The 22,498-nt window shown below is 39.0% G+C and overlaps 1 protein-coding gene across 1 annotated transcript in view; it reads left to right on the top strand.

Annotated features, from left to right (window-relative positions):
- The window catches only part of HSF5 (heat shock transcription factor 5), a 67,442-nt gene that overhangs the window by 18,728 nt on the left and 26,216 nt on the right, over positions 1-22,498 (top strand). Inside the window, exons 3-5 of the mRNA XM_033183657.1 lie at positions 5,357-5,451; positions 9,329-9,850; positions 11,500-11,677. Of these exons, the coding sequence (XP_033039548.1) occupies positions 5,357-5,451; positions 9,329-9,850; positions 11,500-11,677 (795 nt within the window). The remainder of the gene's footprint in view (positions 1-5,356; positions 5,452-9,328; positions 9,851-11,499; positions 11,678-22,498) is intronic.

Here is a 22,498-nt window from a genome sequence, read left to right as displayed (position 1 = left end):
TGTTGCCCAGACTGGTCTCAAGCTCTTGGCCTCAAGTGATCCCGCTGCTTAGCCTCCTGAGTTGCTGGGATTACGGGCCTGAGCTACTGTACCTGTCCAACAGCTGTCTTTTAAATGGTCCTAGAAGGCTGGTTACGGTGGCTCAAGCCTGTACTTCCAGCACTTTGGGAGGCCGAGGCAGACAGGATCACTGGAGGTCAGGAGTTTGAGACCAGCCTGGCCAATGTGGTGAAACCCCATCTCTACTAAAAATACAAAAAATATTAGCCAGGCATGGTGGCACGCACCTGTAGTCCCAGCTGCTTGGGAGGCTGAGGCAGGACAATCACTTGAACCTGGGAGGCTGAGGCTGCAGTGAGCGGAGATTGTGCCACTGCACTCTAGCCTGGGCAACGGATCAAGACCCTGTCTCAAAAAAGTAAATAAGCCTAGATATTAACACTTTAAGGGCTAAATAAGAGAATTTGTAAGAATATAAGCTTTCCCCCAAGATACGCGTGATAGTTTTAATTTTTATTAGAAAATATATATCTGGCCAGGTGTGGTGGCTCATGCCTGCAAACCCTACACCTTCAGAGGCTGAGAGGCAAGAGGATTGCTTGAAGTCTGGAGTTCGAGACCAATCTGGGCAACAGAGCAAGATTGTGTCTCAAAAAAAAAAAAAAAAGAAAAGAAAAGAAAGAAAAGGAAAAAAAAAGAAAGTATCTATCCGACTTGGCATGCAGTGCTAGGTTAAAAAATATATGTATGTGTGTGTATATATATATATGTGTGTCTGTGTGTATGTGTGTATCTCCTATCATTTAAGATTCTTCTGAATTGGCCCTTGGGCAAAAAGAGTTACTGATTGTTGTTTTAAAGTACATTTAAATTCTATAGGTGTGATCTTTAGGCTTCTAATCCTACATTAATGTACATAAATATAGAATATAGAATTATAAGAGGTTTTTGGTGCTGTTACTCTTGTTCTCAGGCAGTCTGTATTGCTTCTCTGAAAGTACTTGATTTTGTGCTTATGGGAAAGAGGCACTTAGCACCAAGAATCTCTCTCTGTCCTCTGCCAGAAGAAACTAAGCAAAAATACAATCATATTTACCTTTTTAAAAATTGTGAAACAATATACGTAACATAAAACTTAACCACTTTAACTATTTTTCAGGGTACTGTTTTGAGGCATTAAGTACATTCACCATCACCACTGTCTATCTCCAGAACTTTTTCATCTTCCCCAACTGAAACTCTGTACCTGTTAACCACTAACTGCCCATTAGAGAATGCCAATTTGTCCCTGAGGTGGAGAGGTTGTCCCTAGCAACCACCATTCTGTTTTCTGTCTCTATGAATTTGACTATTCTAAATATCTCATATAAGTGGAATCATATATTTAATATATAAATTTACCATCTTTTTTTTTGAGATGGAGTCTCACTCTGTCACCCAGACTGGAGTGCAGTGGTGCGATCTTGGCTCACTGCAACCTCTGCCTCCCAGGTTCAAGTGATTCTCCTGCCCCAGCCTCCTGAGTAGCTGGGATTACAGGCGTGTGCTACCATGCCCGGCTAATTTTTGTATTTTTAGTAGAGACGGGGTTTCACCATGTTGGTCAGGCTGGTCTCAAACTCCTGACCTTGTGATCTGCCTGCCTTGGCCTCCCAACGTGGTGGGATTACAGATGTGAGCCACCGTGCCTGGCCAAATTTACAATCTTAACCATTTTTAAATATACAATTCATTGACACTACTTACATTCACAATATTGTGCAACCCTCACCATTGTTTCCAAAACTTTTCATCACCCAAATGAAACTCGGTACCCGTTAAGCAATAGTTTCCCCCAACCCCTGGTAATCTCTAATTTATTTTTTGTGTATATGAATTTGACTATTCTAGGAACCTTACATGAGGAATCATATAATATTTGTCCTTTTGTGACTGGCTTATTTCACTTAATGTCTTTAAGATTCATCTATATTATAGTATGTGTCAGAATTTTCTTCCTTTTAAAGGCTGGATAATATTCCATTGTATATGTGTAACACATTTTGTTCATCCACTCATCTGTTGATGGATACTGAGTTGCTTCCATCTTTTGGCTGTTGTAAATTCTGCTACGGTGAACATGGGTGTACAGATATCTTTTCAAATGCCTGCTTTCACTTTGAGGTATAAACTCAGAAGACCTTTTCTTTACCTCACCATAAATGAGGAGATACTGGGATTCTAGTTGCTGTAGGAACTTATCTTGAAATTAAATATACTATTATGATGTTTTTTTCTTTTGAACATTTATATGATGGGGTATTTTCTCACTGTTGACGTTATACTATTCTGGAGTAGATTCAAATTCGAAATATTTTAATTCTATATTTGAATCACTTCTGTAGGATAAAGTATATTAACTTGTTTGCCTCACCTATAGCAGGAGCAATAATTTTTAGTAACTCTGGCTTAACATTTTTATTACTTAGAAATTTTTTGAAAATGTCATTAATGCCTATATTTATATCTGAAATGGAATTCTTTTAATTATTTTCAGTTTTTCTTTCTACATGGAATTTAATGCCTCAACTGAACACTGCCTTCAGGAAGACACTGAAAGTTCTTTATGCGGATGAATGTATCTTAGGACATAGTGATAAACTAAGTTTTATAAATGTCAGTGCTTTCATAATGCACAGTAGATTTTTTTTCATGTACTAGGCACATAGTCAAATTTCTATGCCTAAGTTTTCGTATTCAGTAAACTTACTAATACCTTTGTTCTATTTTGTTGACTATACAAAATAGGACTACAGTGGTAAGGAATAGCCATTGAGGAATCTTTTTGGAGTGTAATCTGTTGAAGTCCTCATTTTCTTCATACAGGTACTGTTTTGCTTTCCATTTGTTACTGGATACTTTAAAGAGCATTTACTTTTTTGCTGTTTCCTGAGAAACCAGCTCAGCTATCAAGCTATCAAAAATATATTAACATATTCTCTGTTATATATTGTAGTTTATTTCTCTGAGAAATTTATTTTAAAGTACATTTTTACACCTATTGAAAATGTGTAAACAATGGAGTCAGAAAATTCCAAACAATAAAACTAACACCTTTTATTGATTTATTTATAACAAAACACTGCTTTTTGGTACTCTGATGGAATGGACCTGCAGCTCCCAAATCTTTCTCTACCGCTAGGTGGCTAGATTTTCCTTAGCTGCTGTAACTCTAGGGGAAAAAGAATTTTTTTTTTTCCCTTCCGCGGTTTTGGCAAGCTCTGAAGATCTTGCTTGGTGTTTAGCTATTTGGATTCAATTTATTTCCTAGGATATTTGTGCTGTCAGACACTTTGGGAAATCTAATTCAAATCTAAAACATTTAATATATATATTTGAATAACCTTCAAAGGATCAAATCTAAGAACCTGTTCAGCTAACCTATGTTGGAAATGATAACAACTTGAATTTTATGAGGCAATCTTAGTAATATATGGCTTTTTAAAGTCACCGAAATTGTTAAAAAATATGTCATCCAAAAAATAACCTTTATATTTATGTCTGAACTATAATTTTGCCCATTATTTCAAGTTTTCTTTCTGTGTGCAAAATTTAGTGGTTAAATTGCTCATGATACAAAGAGAAAATATTTATTTCTACTGTATCTTCATGAACTTCTGATGTTTTAGAAATCAATATTCATGGAGAAATAGGGAAGCATTTCGGTTAATTTTTTTATAATCCTTAGGTCAATTTACCTTTAAAGATTAAATAATGAGATTAGTAATTTTATTAGCACACTCAAAATATGAAAAATGTGGACATAAAAAGGGAGAGTTGCCACCTTATTGGTAAAGACACCTTCAAAGATATTCGGCAAGTAGAATTCTAGTAAAACTACAAATGTTACATTTCAGGAAGAGGGTTTAGCTTAGGGAATTATTGTGAGATATATACAAATTCTTTTTTGGACATAGGGTCTTACTCTGTCACCCAGGCTGGAGTGAGGGGCACAATCACAGCTCACTGCAGCCTCTACCACCTAGGCTCAAATGATCCTCCCACCTCAGCCTCCCGAGTAGCTGGGACTACAGATATTTGCTGCCATGCCTGGCTGATTTTTGTATTTTTTGTAGACATAGGGTTTCACCATGTTGCCCAGGCTGGTCTCAAACTCCTGGGCTGAAGGGATTCACCTGCCTCAGCCTCCCAAAGTGCCGGGACTACAGGAGTGAGCCACCAGCCTGGCTGTATTGTGGTATATTAAAGAGCGTGTGCTTTGGAGTTTAATTACTGACTCTGTCACTTCCAGCTTTGTTACTTTTGGCAAATTACTTAATATCACTGAGCTTTAGTTTACTTGTTTTGTAAAGGCAATATATGTAAAGCATTTACTACTGTGCCTGAAACAGGGTAGGTGCTCAACATACATCATCCTCTGTTTAATCCACAGTTATGCTATTAATAACTGATTCTCGCTTACACTGGAGAGTCTCTACAAAAAAGCAGACTCAACCTATTATTAAGACTGCATCTGTAAGTAACTTTGCTAATACCAAGAGTTCAGTCTTTTCACAGTGTCCTGACTATAAAGGGAAAGTTTTGAAAAGCTAAGTTTTAAAATAATAGCAGCTAACACTTATTGATTGCTTACTGTGTACTAGTACTCTTCCAAGTTCTTTATGGATATTAGCTCATTTGTTCCTCATAACAACCATATTTGGTAGGTCCCATTACTCTGTTGTTATCTCTATTTTAATAGGATGCAGAAACTGAGGCACGCAGAGATTAACCTTGCTCAAATTTACACTGGGCTGTAAAGCCAGACTGGTGGAGCTGGTCTCCAAAACCAGGCAGTCTGGCTCAATGATCTGCATTCCTAACCACTTGCCTAAATGATTAAAACATTTTTGTATGCTTTTCTACTGGATGCATTGTTTAATGGTGGAACACTTGGAGAATATTTCGTACTTATTTTACTCTTTTAAAACACTCCAGCCTCCAAATAGTGGTTACTGTTGAAATGATTGAAATACTTATTTTGGAATTTCAATATATTCCTCTATTTTCAATAAAATGAAAGTACTTTCAATGAAAATATATGTTTGGTTAGAAAGATAACAAAATGTTTAGGTGTTAAAGAAATCATTTACAAAAGTAGACATTAGACATGACCCTTTTAAAGACCTTTAAAATTATTTTGTTACTGTGTTGTTTTCAATAAATAACACCACCTAATTGGACTAAATATTTTGGTAGACATACAAAGGAAGTTCTTCAAATTTGGATTTCTTTCCAGGTTGAAAGAGGGGAGCTCCTTGAATGCTATAGAAGTGTATTGTGGTTGATGGCTTTTCTGTGTTTGAATTTGTTCCAGCTGTGCTACAGTGCTGTTCTCCTACCCACATGGATGCTCTAAGAAGTTGTGTCACTCCCACTGCCTCTTCCTATGCACACTGCAACTACTTCCAGGTAGGAGTCTTGCAACCGTGGCCATGCTCTGCACTTCATGTGCTATTTTATCGACCTTGCAAAATTTCAAAGTGTAATTTTATATTAATGAGTAACCAGAAGTAAGCTGTGGATTAATGGGCTTTGTTTTCTCAGTTCTTAAAAAAAAAGAGAGAGAGAATTGATATAAATAATATCTCAGAATTCTTCTAGGCCAGAACTGTTCAATATAGTATCTACTAGCCACATGTGGCTATTTAAGCTAATTAAAATTACATGGAAGTTAAAAATCCCTCAGTTATACTAGCCACATTTCAAGTACTCAATAGTTTCATATGGTTATTTAAATTAAAATTAAATAGATTTAAAAATTATTCCATACTTCAAGTAGACACATTTTGAGTGCTCAGTAGTTTCATATGGCTTATGGCTACTGAATTATACAGCACAGATCTAGAACATTCCCATTATTACTGCAAGTTGTTTTAAACAGTGCTGTTCTGGATTTTTCCAAGGTAAAATGAATACCAGATAAACTATACAAGTACATAAGTCATCAAATGACAGATTCTTCCAAGTTAATACAGATAATTAGACTTTTCTTTTTAAGGAGAAAGGAGAAAAATGTCAAAAATGAGAAATTTAAATGGTGGCCCCCTTTATCCATGCCCATATGTTGTAAACACCATAGTGGTTCAGCATCCCTTATTCAAAATGCCTGGGACCAGAAGTGTTTCAGATTTTGGATTTTTTCAGATTTTGGAATATTTGCAAAAACATAATGAGATATCTTAGGGATATGACCTGAGTCACATAGTTTAAAGGTAATTTCATACAATATTTTTTGTAACTTTGTTCATGAAACAAAGTTTGCGTTAAGTGCTTTTGTGCTGGAATTTTCTACTTGTGGTGTCATGCCAGCACTCAAAAAGTTTCAGGTTTTGGAGTATTTGGGATTTTGGAATTTTGGATTAAGGATGCTCAACTTTTACTTCAAATATCTTCTCATTATTTCTTAGGAGACACTTGCTTGGAGTTAAATGTTTTATATAGCTATTTTAAGGATACTTTTAAATTCCATGCTTTGTATTTTTATGCTATAACTGCTAAAGATTGGAATTGCGTGTTTGCCTTGGATAAGCATCTAGCCAAGATAGTTTCAGTTCTTAAGAGAATATCTTACTAGTGGCATTAGGGTACTCAAAAGAACATTCCTTTTTTTTTTTTTTTTTGGAGAAAAATCTACATAGGAAGTCAAATTATAATCAACTTGTTGTTTGAAGAGTATAGGATGAGGTCAAGGGGACTTAACTGGCCCTTTTTCATGGCTGATATGATCAAGCATGATATCCCAGTCCATTCATCTTCACTGGAGGGACACACCTAATCCCACAATTAGATGCTCTTGTTTGTGGGTCCAGGCACTCTCTTCTGTGGATCATACTGGAGATACTTTGACAGTGTTTATATCTTGATTATGTTGTGTGCTAAATGAAACATTTTAATAAAGACTTTTTCTTGTTATAGAGACAATATATGGCCATGTGTGGTGGGTCATGCCTTATAATCCCAGCTCTTTGGGAGGCCATGGTGGGAGGATTGTTTGAGGCCAGGAAATTGAGATGAGCCTGGGTAACATAGTGAGACCTTATCTCTAAAAAAAAAAAAAAGAAAGAAAGAAAGAAAAAGGAGGGAGGGAGGGAGACAGAGAGGGTGGGTTAGTTGGGTGTAGTGGCGTGTGTACCTTTCATCCTAGCTTGGGAGGCTGAGGTGGGAGGATCAAGCGCTCCTCCCACCTTGAGGAGTTTGAAGAGTTTGAGGCTATAGTGAGCTATGATTGTGCCACTGTATTCCAGCCAGTGCAACACAGTGAGACCCTGTCTCCAAAAAAAAAAAAAAAAAAAAATCTGCCAGGCGCAGTGGCTCATGTCTGTACTACTCCCAGCACCACTTTGGGAGGCTGAGATGGGTGGATCACTTGAGATCAGGAGTTCAAGACCAGCCTGGCCAACATGGCGAAATCCTGTCTCTACTAAAAATACAAAAATTAGCAGGGCGTGGTGGTGGGCACTTGTTTTTTTTTTTTTTTTTTTTTTTTTTTTTTGAGACGGGGTCTCGCTCTGTCGCCCGGGCTGGAGTGCAGTGGCCGGATCTCAGCTCACTGCAAGCTCCGCCTCCCGGGTTCCCGCCATTCTCCTGCCTCAGCCTCCCGAGTAGCTGGGACTACAGGCGCCCGCCACCTCGCCCGGCTAGTTTTTTGTATTTTTTTAGTAGAGACAGGGTTTCACCGTGTTAGCCAGGATGGTCTCGATCTCCTGACCTCGTGATCCGCCTGTCTCGGCCTCCCAAAGTGCTGGGATTACAGGCTTGAGCCACCGCGCCCGGCCGGTGGTGGGCACTTGTAATCCCAGCTACTCAGGAGGCTGAGGCAGGAGAATCGCCTGAATCTGGGAGGCAGAGGTTGCAGTGAGCCAAGATTGTGCCATTGCACTCCAGCCTGAGTGACAAAAGCGAAACTCTGTCTCAAAAACAAAAAATTTTAAAAAGAAGACAATACATGTTCATCATAGGAAAATAGAGATAAGCACACATAAAATTTTGAAATAGAAAAATGGGAAGGTGTTTCAGATTCCAACCCGAAAATAAATGCAATTAGTTTAGTTGGGCTGTAGGTATGGGTGAGAGTGTGTGTGCACAGTCAGTACATTGTAATGTTTAAGAGTAAGAGTTCTTGAGTATGGCAAACCTAGGCTTGAAACCTGGCTCTGTCAGTTATTTCATTGTAACTTTGGGTAAATTAGGAAGTTTCTGGACCTCAGTTTTATCATTTGAAATGGAGATTATCACATTTCATCAGGCTCTTTTGAAGGTTGGATGAAATCTATATAAAGCACTTTGCATGTGCTTGGCACATAGTAATAACTCAATAAATGGTGCTATTGGCTGTAGTCACTTAGTGCTTATACCATTTGAATTTACATTATTTGGCATTAGTGGCCTTCCGAAAATCATTGACAATCTTTGTTAATGAGTGTGTTTAGCAACGTCAACTCACTGCATACTTTCTTTAATCATAGCTCTTCTGTATTTTAAGTTTATAATCTGATATATCAGATATCTGTTTATAATCTGATATAATCAACAAACATTTATTGAATGCCTACTCTGTGCGAAGCTCTTCATTGGGCAACATCAATTCATTTCATGTTTTATTTAATCATTCTTCTGTATTTTATGTTCACAGATCTTTATCACCAAACATGTATTAAATGCCTACTCTCTGCAAAGTAGTATATATAAGAGAATATATCTTAAAGATGTAAATCTAAAAGCAACAGCCATTTTAGTCTATTGCTTTATTATTAAAAATAAATAATCCCAGGAAACAAAGGGCATTTGATATTCCATCCATTTTTCCCCATATTATTTGGAACAGAATATTAGTACCACTCCCTGAATCTGTAGAAGGATTGGTAGACTTTTGAGCATCCTGTGTTTGAAATTTCCTTACTGCATTCTTAAAACAGTATATGATAGATACAAATTATGTTTTTGTCTGTCAGCCTTTGTGGAAGAATTTGATGTATAGATGCTTTCTCAGCAAATAGGTATTTGGGTACTATAGCTTTTGATTTTGTATAGTTTAACTCTAAGAATTATTGACCCATTGAAGTGTTAAACTTAGTAGAGTGGTTGACATGTAGTATATACTAAGTAAATGCTAACAGTAGATTTGAAGCTACTATTGCTGAAAAGTAGATTAGTGTCTAGGTTTTCTTAGTGATCTTTAAGTTTAATCTATTTATGTTTAGCACTCATCAGCCTAAATATTGTAGCTTTCCTCCTTAATCTCATATTTGATTTTCTATCCAAACAGTTATATCTTTTCTTTTCCCAGAATCCTTCAATGCAATCCTCCTATCCAGTTGAATTTTTGCCTTCCAATTGGCCCTGCAGTACTACTGAGGAAAATAAAAAGACAGAAGTAAACCTAGAGGCTGTCTTTCAGATAATAGATGAGTTGCATTCCTCCCCTAAATTGGAGATGGTAAAGGTGGAGCCTGTTGAGAATCAGTGCCCAACATCTCAATCTAACAGAGGCCAACACATTCTAGCTAATTCTAACAACAGCAATCCATGTTCTGCAAGTCAGGCTAGCCAGCTGGAGCCACTTACTCCTGTAGGCTCAGATATTATGTCTTTTGTGGTTGGAACAGAACAAGCAATTGCCTGCTCTCTACCACAGTCACCTGAGTACATCTATACCATCCACACAGCTCAGCCTGTTGAAAATAGCACAATACAGGAATCTGCAGCCATCCAGCAAGCTCATGTCAAACTGAAGGAGCACCTAAATCATAATCCATCTCCATCTTCAGTAGTATTTGTGCAGGAAGGGCCACCATTCAGCACACACCAGGTAAGGGGGCAAAGAAAAAAATCCTAATAAAGCTCAAAGTACCTAGTACTTCTGCTAAAGACTATTCTAGTGGAGAGTTTGTTCAGATTTTATTTGGGTTTAATACCAGTTCATTATGGTTTCCAGGAGGATCATGTCCCAGTGGTTCTGCACAAAAGATTCAGAAAGAAGTTACCTTAACCCTTAAGCATCCTCTCATTATATTATACATGGTCTGAAGTCAACCTCTAAAGAGAGGTTGTCTAATTGAGCATTGTGGTATGAAGTTTATTTTCATGTTATAAACATCCCTTGAGTTTTTGCTTCCTATCTTAATTTGAATAGATTAGATATGCCTGGCCGATAATTCTGTTACCCAGGAGGGATGGTTTATTTGACAGACATTATGAGGACTTTCCTAGCCATTTGTAGCACAGAGGTAAGGAGATGGTTGGAGGTCTTTTCTAACTTTATTACAGCATCGTTGAACTGTAACTTGTGAGCATACTGTGTTTGAATTTCCTTACTAATATCTGCATTCCTAAAGCAGAAGGTAAAGGCTAATTCCTTTATTGCCACCAGTTTATTACAAGAAAATGAATAAACTTTCATTCTCAATAATTAGTAAGAATAATTCATCAAAAGTACATCCACAGAAACAACATCAAATAGCACCTGTTCTCATTTTATAAGAGGAAGCTAAATAATTTGTACACACTGGACATACAATGTGGAATAATAGACATTGGAGACATTGGAGATATGGAAGGGTGGGAGAGTGGGAGGGGGAACAGAGATGAGAAATTACTTAGTGGGTACACTGTACACTACTCACTCAAAGCCCAGACTTCACCACTATGCAGTATATCCATGTAACAAAATTGTACCTGTACCCCTTAAAATAATACCCAAAAAAATCCAAATTAAAAAAGAATTTTTTTTTTAAGATGGAGTCTCTCTCTGTCACCTAGGCTGGACTGCAGTAGTGCAATCTCGGCTCACTGCAGCCTCCACTTCCTGGGTTCAAACGATTCTTCTGCCTCAGCCTCCTGAGTAGCTGGGACTACAGACGCCCACCACCATGCCCAGCTAATTTTTTGTATTTTTAGTAGAGATAGGGTTTCACCATGTTGGCCAGGCTGGTCTCAAGCTCCTGACCTTGTGATCCACCCACTTCAGCCTCCTAAAGTGCTGGAAGTACAGGTATGAGCCACCACGCCCAGCCTACAAAAAAACTTTTTAAAAATTAACTAGCACCTGTAGTCCTAGCTACTCAGGAGGATCACTTGAGCCCAAGAGCTTGAGGTTACAGTGAGCTATGATTGTACCACTGTACTCCCACCTGGACAACAATGTGAGACCCTGCCTTAAAACAACAACAAAAAAAAAACCCAAAAAAACAAAAAAAACCCTGTACTTTTGTAAGTTAAAAAAAAATCAACAAGCTTCATGGGAGATATTCCTCTGATCATAAGTAAATGTTTTAGCTCCATATACATTTTAGTAGTTTGTGTATGGAGAAAGGTATAGTATCATTTATAAGAATGAAAAGCCTTATAAGCTTGTTTGTTGGATCATGTTCCTATAATAGAACTCCTCTGATAAAATATCTTAACTTTTAGCAGATATTTGGAGGAAATCTCAATTAATGAATGGGTTTAATGTTTTAGGTGGATGCCAATATAAAATGCCAGACCAGTTCACGTGAGAATATCTTGCCTTCAGAACAAATGGGATTCCTCATTTCAGAAATGGGGCCTGCTAGCAAGCCTAGCAAAGACACAGGTTTAGCCACTCCAGCCAGATACAGAGAGCACAGAAGCAACTCACAACAAGGAAAGTCCCCTGGTAAGGATTATTGTGCTCTAGAATGCCAGAAGTAGAACCACGCTGTAGAATTAATATATGAATGACAGTTTTTCTGGGTCTCCATTTATTATTCATAATTGTATTATACTTGTCACATTGCTATTTTTACATAGCTATAATTTTGACTCTATATTTGTTCTTAATTATCTTTGTAAAGTATGTAATAGTTATTTTCCTAATATTACATATAATGATTTGGGCTTTGAAAAATATAGAACATATTAAGAATAAGCAAAGGAATTTAGATTATTTAACTTTGAGAAGGCAAGGATGAAGGATGATTTAATAACTATCCTAGATACCAGACTTCGAAATTGTAGTTGTACTTGTTCTGTTATTAACAGACTCTAGGACAAGAGGGCATGTACTTATATTGTGACAGGATAAAATTAGATGGAAATTTAGGATATTATCCTGAGTGTATTATAAAGGTACTGTAAAGTATGACCCTATACCAATGGTTTGTTTTTCTTGTAGTTTGTAAGAACTCAGAGTAAGTGATTGTTTTAGGGACATATAGTTGCTTCTAATATGACAAAATCATGTTTTTTGAAGAAAATAGTAACATCTAATAAAACATGTATTTTATATGATCCAAAGATCAAGTTACCAAAGTCTGCAGTGCACAGTTTCAATATTCTAGAATTACGTGCATGTTAGGGGCATGCAGTGCAAGCAGAATTAACCAGGACGAACAATCATTTTAACCTACAGTAATTTGAAAAATGTTGAGAACTTCTGTGAAAATTTTTCCAAAAAGTAAATTAATAGTGATATGATCATAGATCATAGTGTAGCTCAGATTCATAGGGTTCTTTCTACAAAATCTCTTTTAGGCTAAAAACTATCCATCATTTGTTCACTAAACTTAGCTTGCACGCTTTTAGTTGGCTATATATTCTGATCCATCATTAAAGATTAAAGATTTCTCACCACTGAAGATGTTTAACACAATGGCATGAGCCTTGAAGGCAATTTAGATGAGAGAAGGGCAGGAACTAATATTTACTGTACCCATTTTTATGCCATACGACAGACTTGATGGAAGTGGTATTCTCATTTTAAACTTCAGGAAATTTAGGCTTAGAGTAAGTAACTTGTTCAAGGTCACATATAAATTTGTTTTCGTTTTTCATTTTTTCAAGACAGAGTCTTGCTCTGTTGCCTGGGCTAGAGTGCAGTGGCACGATCTTGGCTCACTGCAGCCTCCTCACCTCATGGGTTCCAGTGATTCTTGTGCCTCAGCCTCCCAAGTAGCTGGGACTACAGGCTTGTGCCACCACACCCGGCTAATTTTTGTATTTTTAGTAGAGATGGGGTTTCACCATGTTGGCCAGGCTGGTCTTGAACTCCTGGCCTCAAGTGATCTGCCCACTTCAGCTTCCTAAAGTGCTGGGATTACAGGTGTGAGCCACCACGCCTGGCCCTTTTTTCTTTTCTTTTCTTTTCCTTTCTTTTTTTTTTTTTTTTGAGACAGAGTCTTGCTCTGTTGCCCAGGCTGCAGTACAATGGCACCATCTCGGCTCACTGCAACTTCCACCTCCCACATTCAAGCGATTCTCCTGCTTCAGCCTGTTGAGTAGCTGGTATTACAGGCACACTCCACCACGCCTGGCTAATTTTTTTATTTTTAGTAGAGACGGGGTTTCTGCCATGTTGGCCAGGCTGGTCTCAAACTCCTGCCCTCAGGTGATCTGCCTGCCTTGGCCTTCCACAGTGCTGGGATTGCAGGCATGAGTCACTGCGCCCAGCTGCCTTTTTTCATTTTTTATGGAGATAGGGTCTCACTATGTTGCCCAGGCTGGTCTTGCACTCCCACACTCAAGCAGTCCTTCTGCCTTGACCTTTCAAAGTGCTGGAATTAACAGGCATGAGCCACGATGCATGGCTAGTCTTGTTTGTATAAATTAATATTGCTAATATCCTACCCTAAGTTGTCTGCCTGTAGAGCGCATATTCTTTCCTTTTCATTTTTTATTGTGTTGAACATGTAAAATTATCGCCTGTGGCTTGTAATCCCATTTCCGAGATATCATTTTTATTGATTCTCTACTAAAAATACCTAGCCGGCGACGAGTGTTAGCTACTCGGATACATTTGAATTGCAGTGAGCTTAGAGCCGTTTTTACATGTCTCAAAATTATCATTTTAACCATTTTTATTTTTAATTTATAATTTAAATGTAATTGTACATATTTATGAGGTACAATGTGATTTTTTGACACATGTATACATAGTGTAATAATCAAACTAAGATAATTACCATATCCATTACTTTAAACATTTATCATTTCTTTGTGGTGATAACTCTCTAAACCTTTTCTTCTAGCTGTCTTGAAATATACACTACATTGTTGTTTGCTACAATTATTCTACTGTGTAATAGAATACCAAAACTTATTCTTCCTATCTAACTACAACTTTTAACCAACTTCTCCCAGTCCCCCACTTTCCTACCTTCCCCAGCCTCTGGTATTTACTATTCTACTCTTTTCTGTGAAATTAACTTTTTTAGCTTCCATATATGAGTAATATTATGCAGTATTTGTCTTTCTGTGCCTGACTTATTTCACTTAACGTAATGTTCTCCAGGTTCACCTATGCTGCCAAAAATGACAAGATTTCATTCTGTTTTATGGCTGAATCGTATTCCATTGTATATATAAATATACACACACACACACATACATACATACATACATACATATACAGTGGAATACTACTATTCAGCCGTAAAACAGAATGAAATCTTGTATGTTGAAGAGACATCTCCACACCCATGGAGAAATATGTATATACGTATATACACATATATGTATATATTTATGTATATATACATATATGTATGTATATATGTGTATATATGTATGTATATACATATATATATCACATTTTCTTCATCTGTAGATGCATATTTAGGTTGATCCATATCTTGGCTATTGTGAATAGTGCTGTGGTAAACATCAGTGTGGAGATGTCTCTTCAACATACTGATTTCATTTTCTTTGGAGATGCATCCAGTAGTGGAACTGCTAAATTATATAGTGGTTCTATTTTTAATTTTTTAAGGAAACTTCATACTGTTTTCTATAATGTTATCCTAACTTACATTCCTACAAATAGTATATGAATCCACTTTTCTCTGCATCTTTGCCAGCATTTGTTATTTTTTGTCTTTTTGATAATAGCCATTTTAACTGGGATGAGGTGATATTGTGGTTTTGATTTGCATTTCTCTGATGATTGGTGATATTGAGCATTTTTCCATATATTTGTTGGTCATTTGTGTATCTTCTTTTGAGAAATGTCTATTCAGGTCTTTTGCCCATTTTTTAAATTAGACTGTTTTTGTTTTTGTCTTTGTTTTGCTTCTGAGTTTCTTAAATTCCTTATGTATTCTGCATATTAACCTTTTGTCAAATGTATAGTTTGCAATTACTTTCTCTCTTTTTGTAGGTTGTCTCTTCATTGTATGGTGTCTTTTGCTATGCAGAAGATTTTTAGTTTGACATAATCCCATTTGTCCACTTTTGGTTTTATTGCCTGTGCTTTTGAGGTCTTATCCAAAAAGTCCTCAGCCTCCCAAGTAGCTGGGATTACAGGCGCCCACCATCATGCCCAGCTAACTTTTGTGTTTTTAGTAGAGACAGGGTTTCACCATGTTGGCCAAACTAATCTCAAACTCCTGACCTCAAGTGATCCGCCCACCTTGGGCTCCCAAAGTGCTGGGATTACAGGCGTGAGCCACTGTGCTTGGTCTCCTTTATCATTTTTTATTGTTTTTTACTTAAATTCCTTTTTTTTTTTTTTTTTTTTGAGATGGAGTTTCGCTCTTGTTGCCCAGGCTGGACTGCAATGGCATGATCTTGGCTCACTGTAACCTCTGCCTTCCAGGTTTGAGCGATTCTCCTGCTTCAGCTTCCCGAGTAGCTGGGATTACAGGCCTGCACCACCACGCCCAGCTAATTTTATGTTTTTAGTAGAGACAGAGTTTCTCCATGTTGGTCAGGCTGGTCTTGACCTCCTGACCTCAGGTGATCCACCTGCCTCAGCCTCCCAAAGTGCTGGGATTACAGGCGTGAGCCATTGCGCCTGGCCTTAAAGTCTGTTTTATCTGATGCAAGTATAGCTACTGCTGTTCTTGTTTGGATGATGGAAAAGATGGAACACTCTTTTCCATCCCTTCACTTTCATTCTATGCATATCTTTTTTTTTTTTTTGAGACAAAGTCTCACTCTGTCACCCATGCTGGAGTGCAATGGTGCAATCTCAGCTCACTGCAAACTCTGCCTCCTGGGGTCAAACGACTCTCGTGCCTCAGTCTCCCGAGTAGCTGGGATTACAGGTGCATGCCACCAAGCCCAGCTATTTTTTTTTTTTTTTTTGGTAGAAACGGAGTTTCACCATGCTGGCCAGGCCAGTCTCGAACTCCTGACCTCTAGTGATCTGCCTGCCTTGGCCTCCCACAGTGCTAGGATTACAGGTGTGAGCCACCCTGTCCAGCCTGTGCATATCTTTTTAAAATTCAAAGAAAAAAAATTTTCTTGTTTTTTTAGATGGAGCCTCACTCTGTCACCTAGGCTAGAGTGCCATGGTACGATCTCAGCTCACTGCAACCTCTGCCTTCCAGGTTCCAGTGGTTCTCGTGCCTCAGCCTCCTGAGTAGCTGGGATTATAGGTGCCTGCCACCACACCCAGCTAATTTTTGCAGTTTTTATAGAGACAGGGTTTCACCATGTTGGCCAGACTTGTCTTGAAATCCTCACCTCTGGTGATCCACCCACCTCGGTCTCCAGAAGTGTTGGGATTACAGGTATGAGCCACTGTGCCCGGCCCATTGTGTGCATATCTTTGTAGATGAAGTGAGTTTCCTATAGGTAGCAAATAGTTGGGTCTTTAAAAAAAAATCCATTCAGCCATTCTATGTCTTTTAATTGGAGAATTTAGTCCATTTATATTTAAGGTTATGATTTACAGGTAAGACTCATTACCTGTAATTATTACCAAATTATTACCATTTTGTTAGTTCTTCTGTGTTTTATAACTCCTTTCTTCCTTTCCTACTGCTTTCCTTTGTGGGTAAGTGATTTTCTTTGGTAGTTTATTTTAATTCCTTGCTTTTTATTTTTAGTATATTAGTTATGGATTTTGTTTATGGTTACCACAAGGCCTACAAAAAACATCTTATATTTTATTTTAAACTGATGACAACTTGAGTTTGATTGCAAAGAAAAGAAAAGAAAGAAAAAAACAAAAAGCCCGTTAAACTCTATACTAACTCCATCCCTCTTCACCCTTTGACTTCTGGATGTCTCAGTTTACATCTTTTTATATTGCCTATATCTTAACAAACTGCTATAGTTATTATTTTAATCTTTCTTCTTTTTTGTAGTTATTATTTTAAATAGTTTTGTCTTAGGCTTTACACTAAATAAATCAGTGGTTTATATATCACAATTACAGTATTAGGGTATTCTGAATGTCTCTGTATGCTTACTTTCATCAATAATTTTTATACTTTCAGATGTTTTTGCAGATGTTTTATATACTTTCAGATGTTGTTGTACATTTAACATTTATAGTAAAACAGGTCTGATGGTGATGAATTCTCTCAACTTTTGTTTGGGAAAATCTTCATCTCTCCTTCATGTTTGAAGGATAGCTTTGCTAGGTACAGTATTCTTGGTTGACAAATTTTTTTTTTCCTTCAACACTTAGAATACATCATCCCACTCTCTCGCCTGTAAGGTTTCTGCTGAGAAGTCTGCTGCCAGATGTACTGGAGCTCCTTTATGTGTTATTTGCTTCTTTTCTGTTGCTGCTTTTAGGATTCTTTCTTTGTTCTTGACCTTTAAGAGTTTGATTATTGCATGCTTTGAGGTAGTCTCATTTGGGTTGAATCTGCTTGGTGATCTCTGACCTTCTCGTACCTGAATATTTTTATCTTTCTCTAGGTTTAGAAAGTGTTCTGTTATTGTGTATTTCAGTAAGCTTTCCACCCCTTTTTCTTTGTTTATTCCCTCTTGAAGGCAATTGACTCTTGCATTTGCTCTTTGTAATTCTGTCCCATAGATCTCATAGGTATTCTTTGTTCCTTTTAGTTCTTTTTTTTCTCCTCTAACTGTGTATTTCCTTTTCTCTTTTCTTTTTTCCCTCCCTCCCTCCCTTCCTTCCTTCCTCCTTCCTTCCTTCCTTCCTTCCTTCCTTCTTCCTTCCTTCCTTCCTTCCTTCCTTCCTTGTTCTCACTCTGTCACCCAGGCTGGAGTGCTGTGGCATGATCATGGCTCACTGTAGCTTCAACCTTCTGGAATCAGGTGATCCTCCCACCTCAACCTCCTGAGCAGCTGGGACTACAGGTGCATGCCCCCATGCCCAGCTAATTTTTGTATTATTTGTAGAGACAGGGTTTTGCCATGTCCAGGCTAGTCTCAATCTTTTGGGCTCAAGCAATTTGCCTGTCTCAGCTTCCCAAAGTACTGGAATTACAGGTGTGAGCTACCATGCCCAGCCTGACTGTGTGTTTTCAGATAGCTTATCATTGAGCTTATTGGTTCTTTCTTCTATTTGATCAGTTCTGCTATTCAGACCCCCAAATGCATTTTTCAGTTGTTCTGTTATATTTTTCAGCTCCAGGGTTTCTGTTTGATTTTTAAAAATTGTTTCAATCTCTTTCTTTAATTACACTGAGAAATTTCTGAATTGCTTCTCTGTGTTTTCTTTATGTTACTGAATTTCCTCAAAACAGCTATTTTTAATTCCTATCTGAGAAGTCATACATCTCTGTCTTTCCAGGGTTGATCACTGGCACCTTAATTCCATTTGGTGAGGTTATAGTTCCCTGAATTTGTTTTTTTGTTTTTGTTTTTGTTTTTGTTTTGAGACGGAGTTTCACTCTTCTTGCCCAGGCTGGAGTGCGGTGGTGCGAGCTCAGCTCACTGCACCTTCTACCTCCTGGGTTCAAGCGATTCTCTTGCCTCCACCTCCTGAGTAGCTGGGATTACAGGAGTGCCCCACCATGTCCGACTAATTTTGTATTTTTAGTAGAGATGGGATTTCTCCATGTTGGTCAAGCTGGTCTAAAACTCCTGACCTCAAGTGATCTCTACCCTCCTTGGCCTCCCAAAGTGCTGGGATTACAGGATTGAGCCACCACACTAGGCCTTTTTTTCTTTTTACTTTTTCTTTTTTTCTTTTTTTTTAGACAGAGTCTTACTCTGTTGCCCAGGCTAGAGTACAGTGGCATGATCTCAATTCACTGCAACTTCCACCTCCCAGGTTCAAGTGATTCTCATGTCTCAGCCTCCCAAGTAGCTGGGATTACAGGCATGTGCCAACACGCCTGGTTAATTTTTTGTATTTTTAGTAGAGATGAGGTTTCTCCAGGTTGGCCAGACTGGCCTCAAACTCCTGGGCTCACGTGATCTGCCTGCCTCGGCCACCGAAGTGCTGGGATTACAGGCATGAGCCACTGCGCCCAGATGAATGTTCTTGATATTAGTGGACATTCATCGATATCTGGGCATTACAGAGTTAGGTATTTATTCCAGTCTGCAGTTTAGCCTTGTTTGTACCTGTCTTCCTACAGAGGGCCTTCCAGAAATTCAAAGAGGACTGCCTGTTGAGTTCCCTAAGCCTGTGGTCACTGCAACCACTCAGCAGCAGAGGGCACCCTAAGCCCACGTATGCTGCAGCTCTTGCAGACTCCTAGGTCTCCAGTCGTGATGAACTTGAGGAAGATCAGGGAGAGTTCCCTGGGTTCTTAAGTAAAGTCCCCCTTCACTCTTCTCTCTTTTTCTCCCAAGTTGAAGGAGTTCCTCTCCATGCTTCATTTCCTGGAGTTGGGGGAGGGGTGACATGGGTATTCCCATGGCTGTGGCAGCTGGTGCCATGCTGGATCACACTTAAGCCCACAGCATCACAGAGCAGCACAGTACCAGGTCTTGCCTAAGGCCCTCTATTGCTACTGTCAGACTGCCACTGATACTTATTCAGGCCTGAGATCACTTTAGTCAGACAGTGGTGAAGCTGGCTGGGACTTGGGTCCATCCTGCTGGGGTGGCAGATTCCTTTCTGGCCCAGGGTGGGTATAGAAGTACTATCCAAGAGCGCTAGAGTGGAATCAGGGGCTTTGGTGTTCTGCCAGGTGCTGTGTTTTACTGTGGTGGGGCTGGTACTAGGTTCCTAGGCAGAGTCCCCTGCACTCTTCCCTCCCCCCCTTTTTTTTTTTCTCGAGATGGAGTCTTGCCCTGTCGCCTAGGCTGGAGTGCAGTGGTGTAATCTTGGCTTATTGCAACCTCTGCCTCCCAGGTTCAGGCGATTCTCCTGCCTCAACCTCCCGAGTAGCTGGGACTACAGGCATGCGCCACCGCACCTGGCTAATTTTTGTATTTTTAGTAGAGACAGAGTTTCACCATCTTGATCAGGCTAGTCTCGAACTCCTGACCTCGTGAACCGCCCTTCTTGGCCTCCCAAAGTGCTGGGATTACAGGCGTGAGCCACTGCTCCCGGTCTTCTCTCTCTTTTACACAGGAGCCTCTTACCCCCCTTTCCTGTGTGGCATTGGGATGGGGTGGCATGCACTCAGATGGCTGCCACAGCTGGTATCGTGTTGGGTCGCACCCCAAGCCTGCGGCCTCCCAGAGCAGTACAGTGTTAGGGATCACCCAAGAACCACTGTTGCTCTGGCCTGCCTGCTACTGAAATTTATTCAGTACCTGAGGCCACTTTAGTCAGCCCATGGTGGATCAGGCCAAAACTCAGTTTCCTCCCACTGTGGCAATGGATTATCTTCTGGCTCTGAGCAGATCTGAATGCCCCTTCCATGGGCATTGGCGTGGAATCAAGGGCCACAGGATTCTGCCTGGTGCTGTATTTTGCTGTGATGAGGCCAGTACTAAGTTCAAATGCAAAATCTCCCCACATACTTTCCTTTGCCTCTCTGAAATGTAGATTTTCTCTCTGTGCTGCACTGCGTGGGTTTGGTGGTAGGGTGCTCTAGGCACTGTGAGCCTGTCCTTCCTACCCTCTTCAATGTGTCTTTTCTTGTTCTGCTAAATCCAGGCACTGTGATCTATCACTTGATGTCTTCAGCTCTTGTGAAGGTGTTTTCTTGAATTAACATGAATTTGATGTTCCCCTGGGGGGAGAATCATGAGAGGATTCCAAACTGCCATCTTGCTCTGCCTCTGCCCCATTTACCTTTTTTTTTTTTTTTTTTTTTTGAGCTGGAGTTTCACTCTTGTCACCCAGGCTGGAGTGCAGTGGCGTGATCTTGGCTTACTGCAACCTCTGCCTCCTGGGTTCAAGCGATTCTTCTGCCTTAGCCTCCGAGTAGCTGGTATTACAGGCACACTTCACCACGCCTGGCTAGTTTTTTGTATTTTTAGTAGTGATAGGGTTTCGCCATGTTGGGCAGGCTGGTGTCGAACTCCTGACCTCAGGTGATCTGCCCACCTTGGCCTCCCAAAGTGCTGAGATTACAGGTGTGAGCCACCACACCCAGCCCCATTTTAACCATTTTTAAGTGCACAGTTCAGTAGTATATTCACATTGTTTGAAACAGATCTCTAGAACATTTTTATCTTGCAAATCTGAAACTCTATATCCATTAAACACAATTTTCCTTTTCCCTCTTCCCTTGCCCCTAGTAACCACCATTCTACTTTCTGTTCCTATGCATTTTAACTATTCCAGGTACCTCATTTAAGTGGAATCACGCAGCATTTGTATTTTTGTGACTGGGTTATGTTTTCAAGGTTCATTAATGTTGTAGCATGTGAAAGGATTTCCTTTCTTTCTAAGGCTGAATAATATTCCCTTGTATGTACATATGACATTTGTTTATTCATTTCTTAATAGACATTTAGGTTGCTTCCGCCCCTTGACTATTGTGAATAGTGCCACTATGAACTTGGGGGTAGAAATATCTGTTTTGTTTTTCTTTTTAAGAGATGAGGCCTCACAATGTTGCTCAGGCTAGACTCAAACTCCTGGACTCAAACGATCTTCCTTCCTCAGCCTCCCAAGTACTGGGACTACAGGCATGTGCCACCGTGCCTGGCTCCAACTATCTCTTTGAGGCCCCGATTTCATTTGCATATATCCAGTAATGGATTGCTGGATCATACGGTTAATCCAATTTTTAATTTTTTGAGGAACGTCCATGCTATTTTTCATAGCTGCCATACCATTTTATAATCCCACCAACATTGCAAAAGAGTTCTAATTTCTCCACATCCCCACCAACACTTATTATTTCCTGGATTTTTTTAAGGATGGCTTCTATAAGTAGCCATCTTAATGAGCATGAGCTGGTAGATACCTCATTGTAGGTTTGATTTTTTTTACATTTCTGTGATAATTAGTGATATTGAGTGTCATTTGTATACTTACTGGCCATTTGTATATCATCTTTGGAAAAATGTATATTCAAGTCTTTTGCCAGTTTTTCAGTTGGTTTGTTTGATTTTTGGTGTTGTTCAGTTGTAGGAGTTTTTAAAATATATTCTGAATATTAACCCCTTAGTGGATATGATTTACAAATATTTTCTCCCATTCTGTGAGTTGTCTTTCATGATGTTTTGTCCTTTGATGAGCACTTTTAAGTTTGTCATAGTCCCATCTGTCTATTTTGCTTTTTTTTTTTCTACCTTGTGCTTTGGTTGTCATATCCAGGAAAGCTTTGCCAAGTCCAGTGTCATAAAGTTATCTCTCTGTGTTTTCTTCTAGGATTGTTGTAGTCTTAAGTCTTGCGTTAGGTCTTTAATCCATTTTGAATTAGTTTTCGTATATAGTGTAAGA

Source organism: Trachypithecus francoisi, unplaced genomic scaffold (genome assembly GCF_009764315.1).
Source record: "Trachypithecus francoisi isolate TF-2019V2 unplaced genomic scaffold, Tfra_2.0 Lachesis_group20, whole genome shotgun sequence".
Lineage (NCBI taxonomy): Eukaryota > Metazoa > Chordata > Mammalia > Primates > Cercopithecidae > Trachypithecus > Trachypithecus francoisi.
Note: the sequence above shows the minus strand (reverse complement) of the source record. Positions and strands in the feature narration are given on the sequence as shown.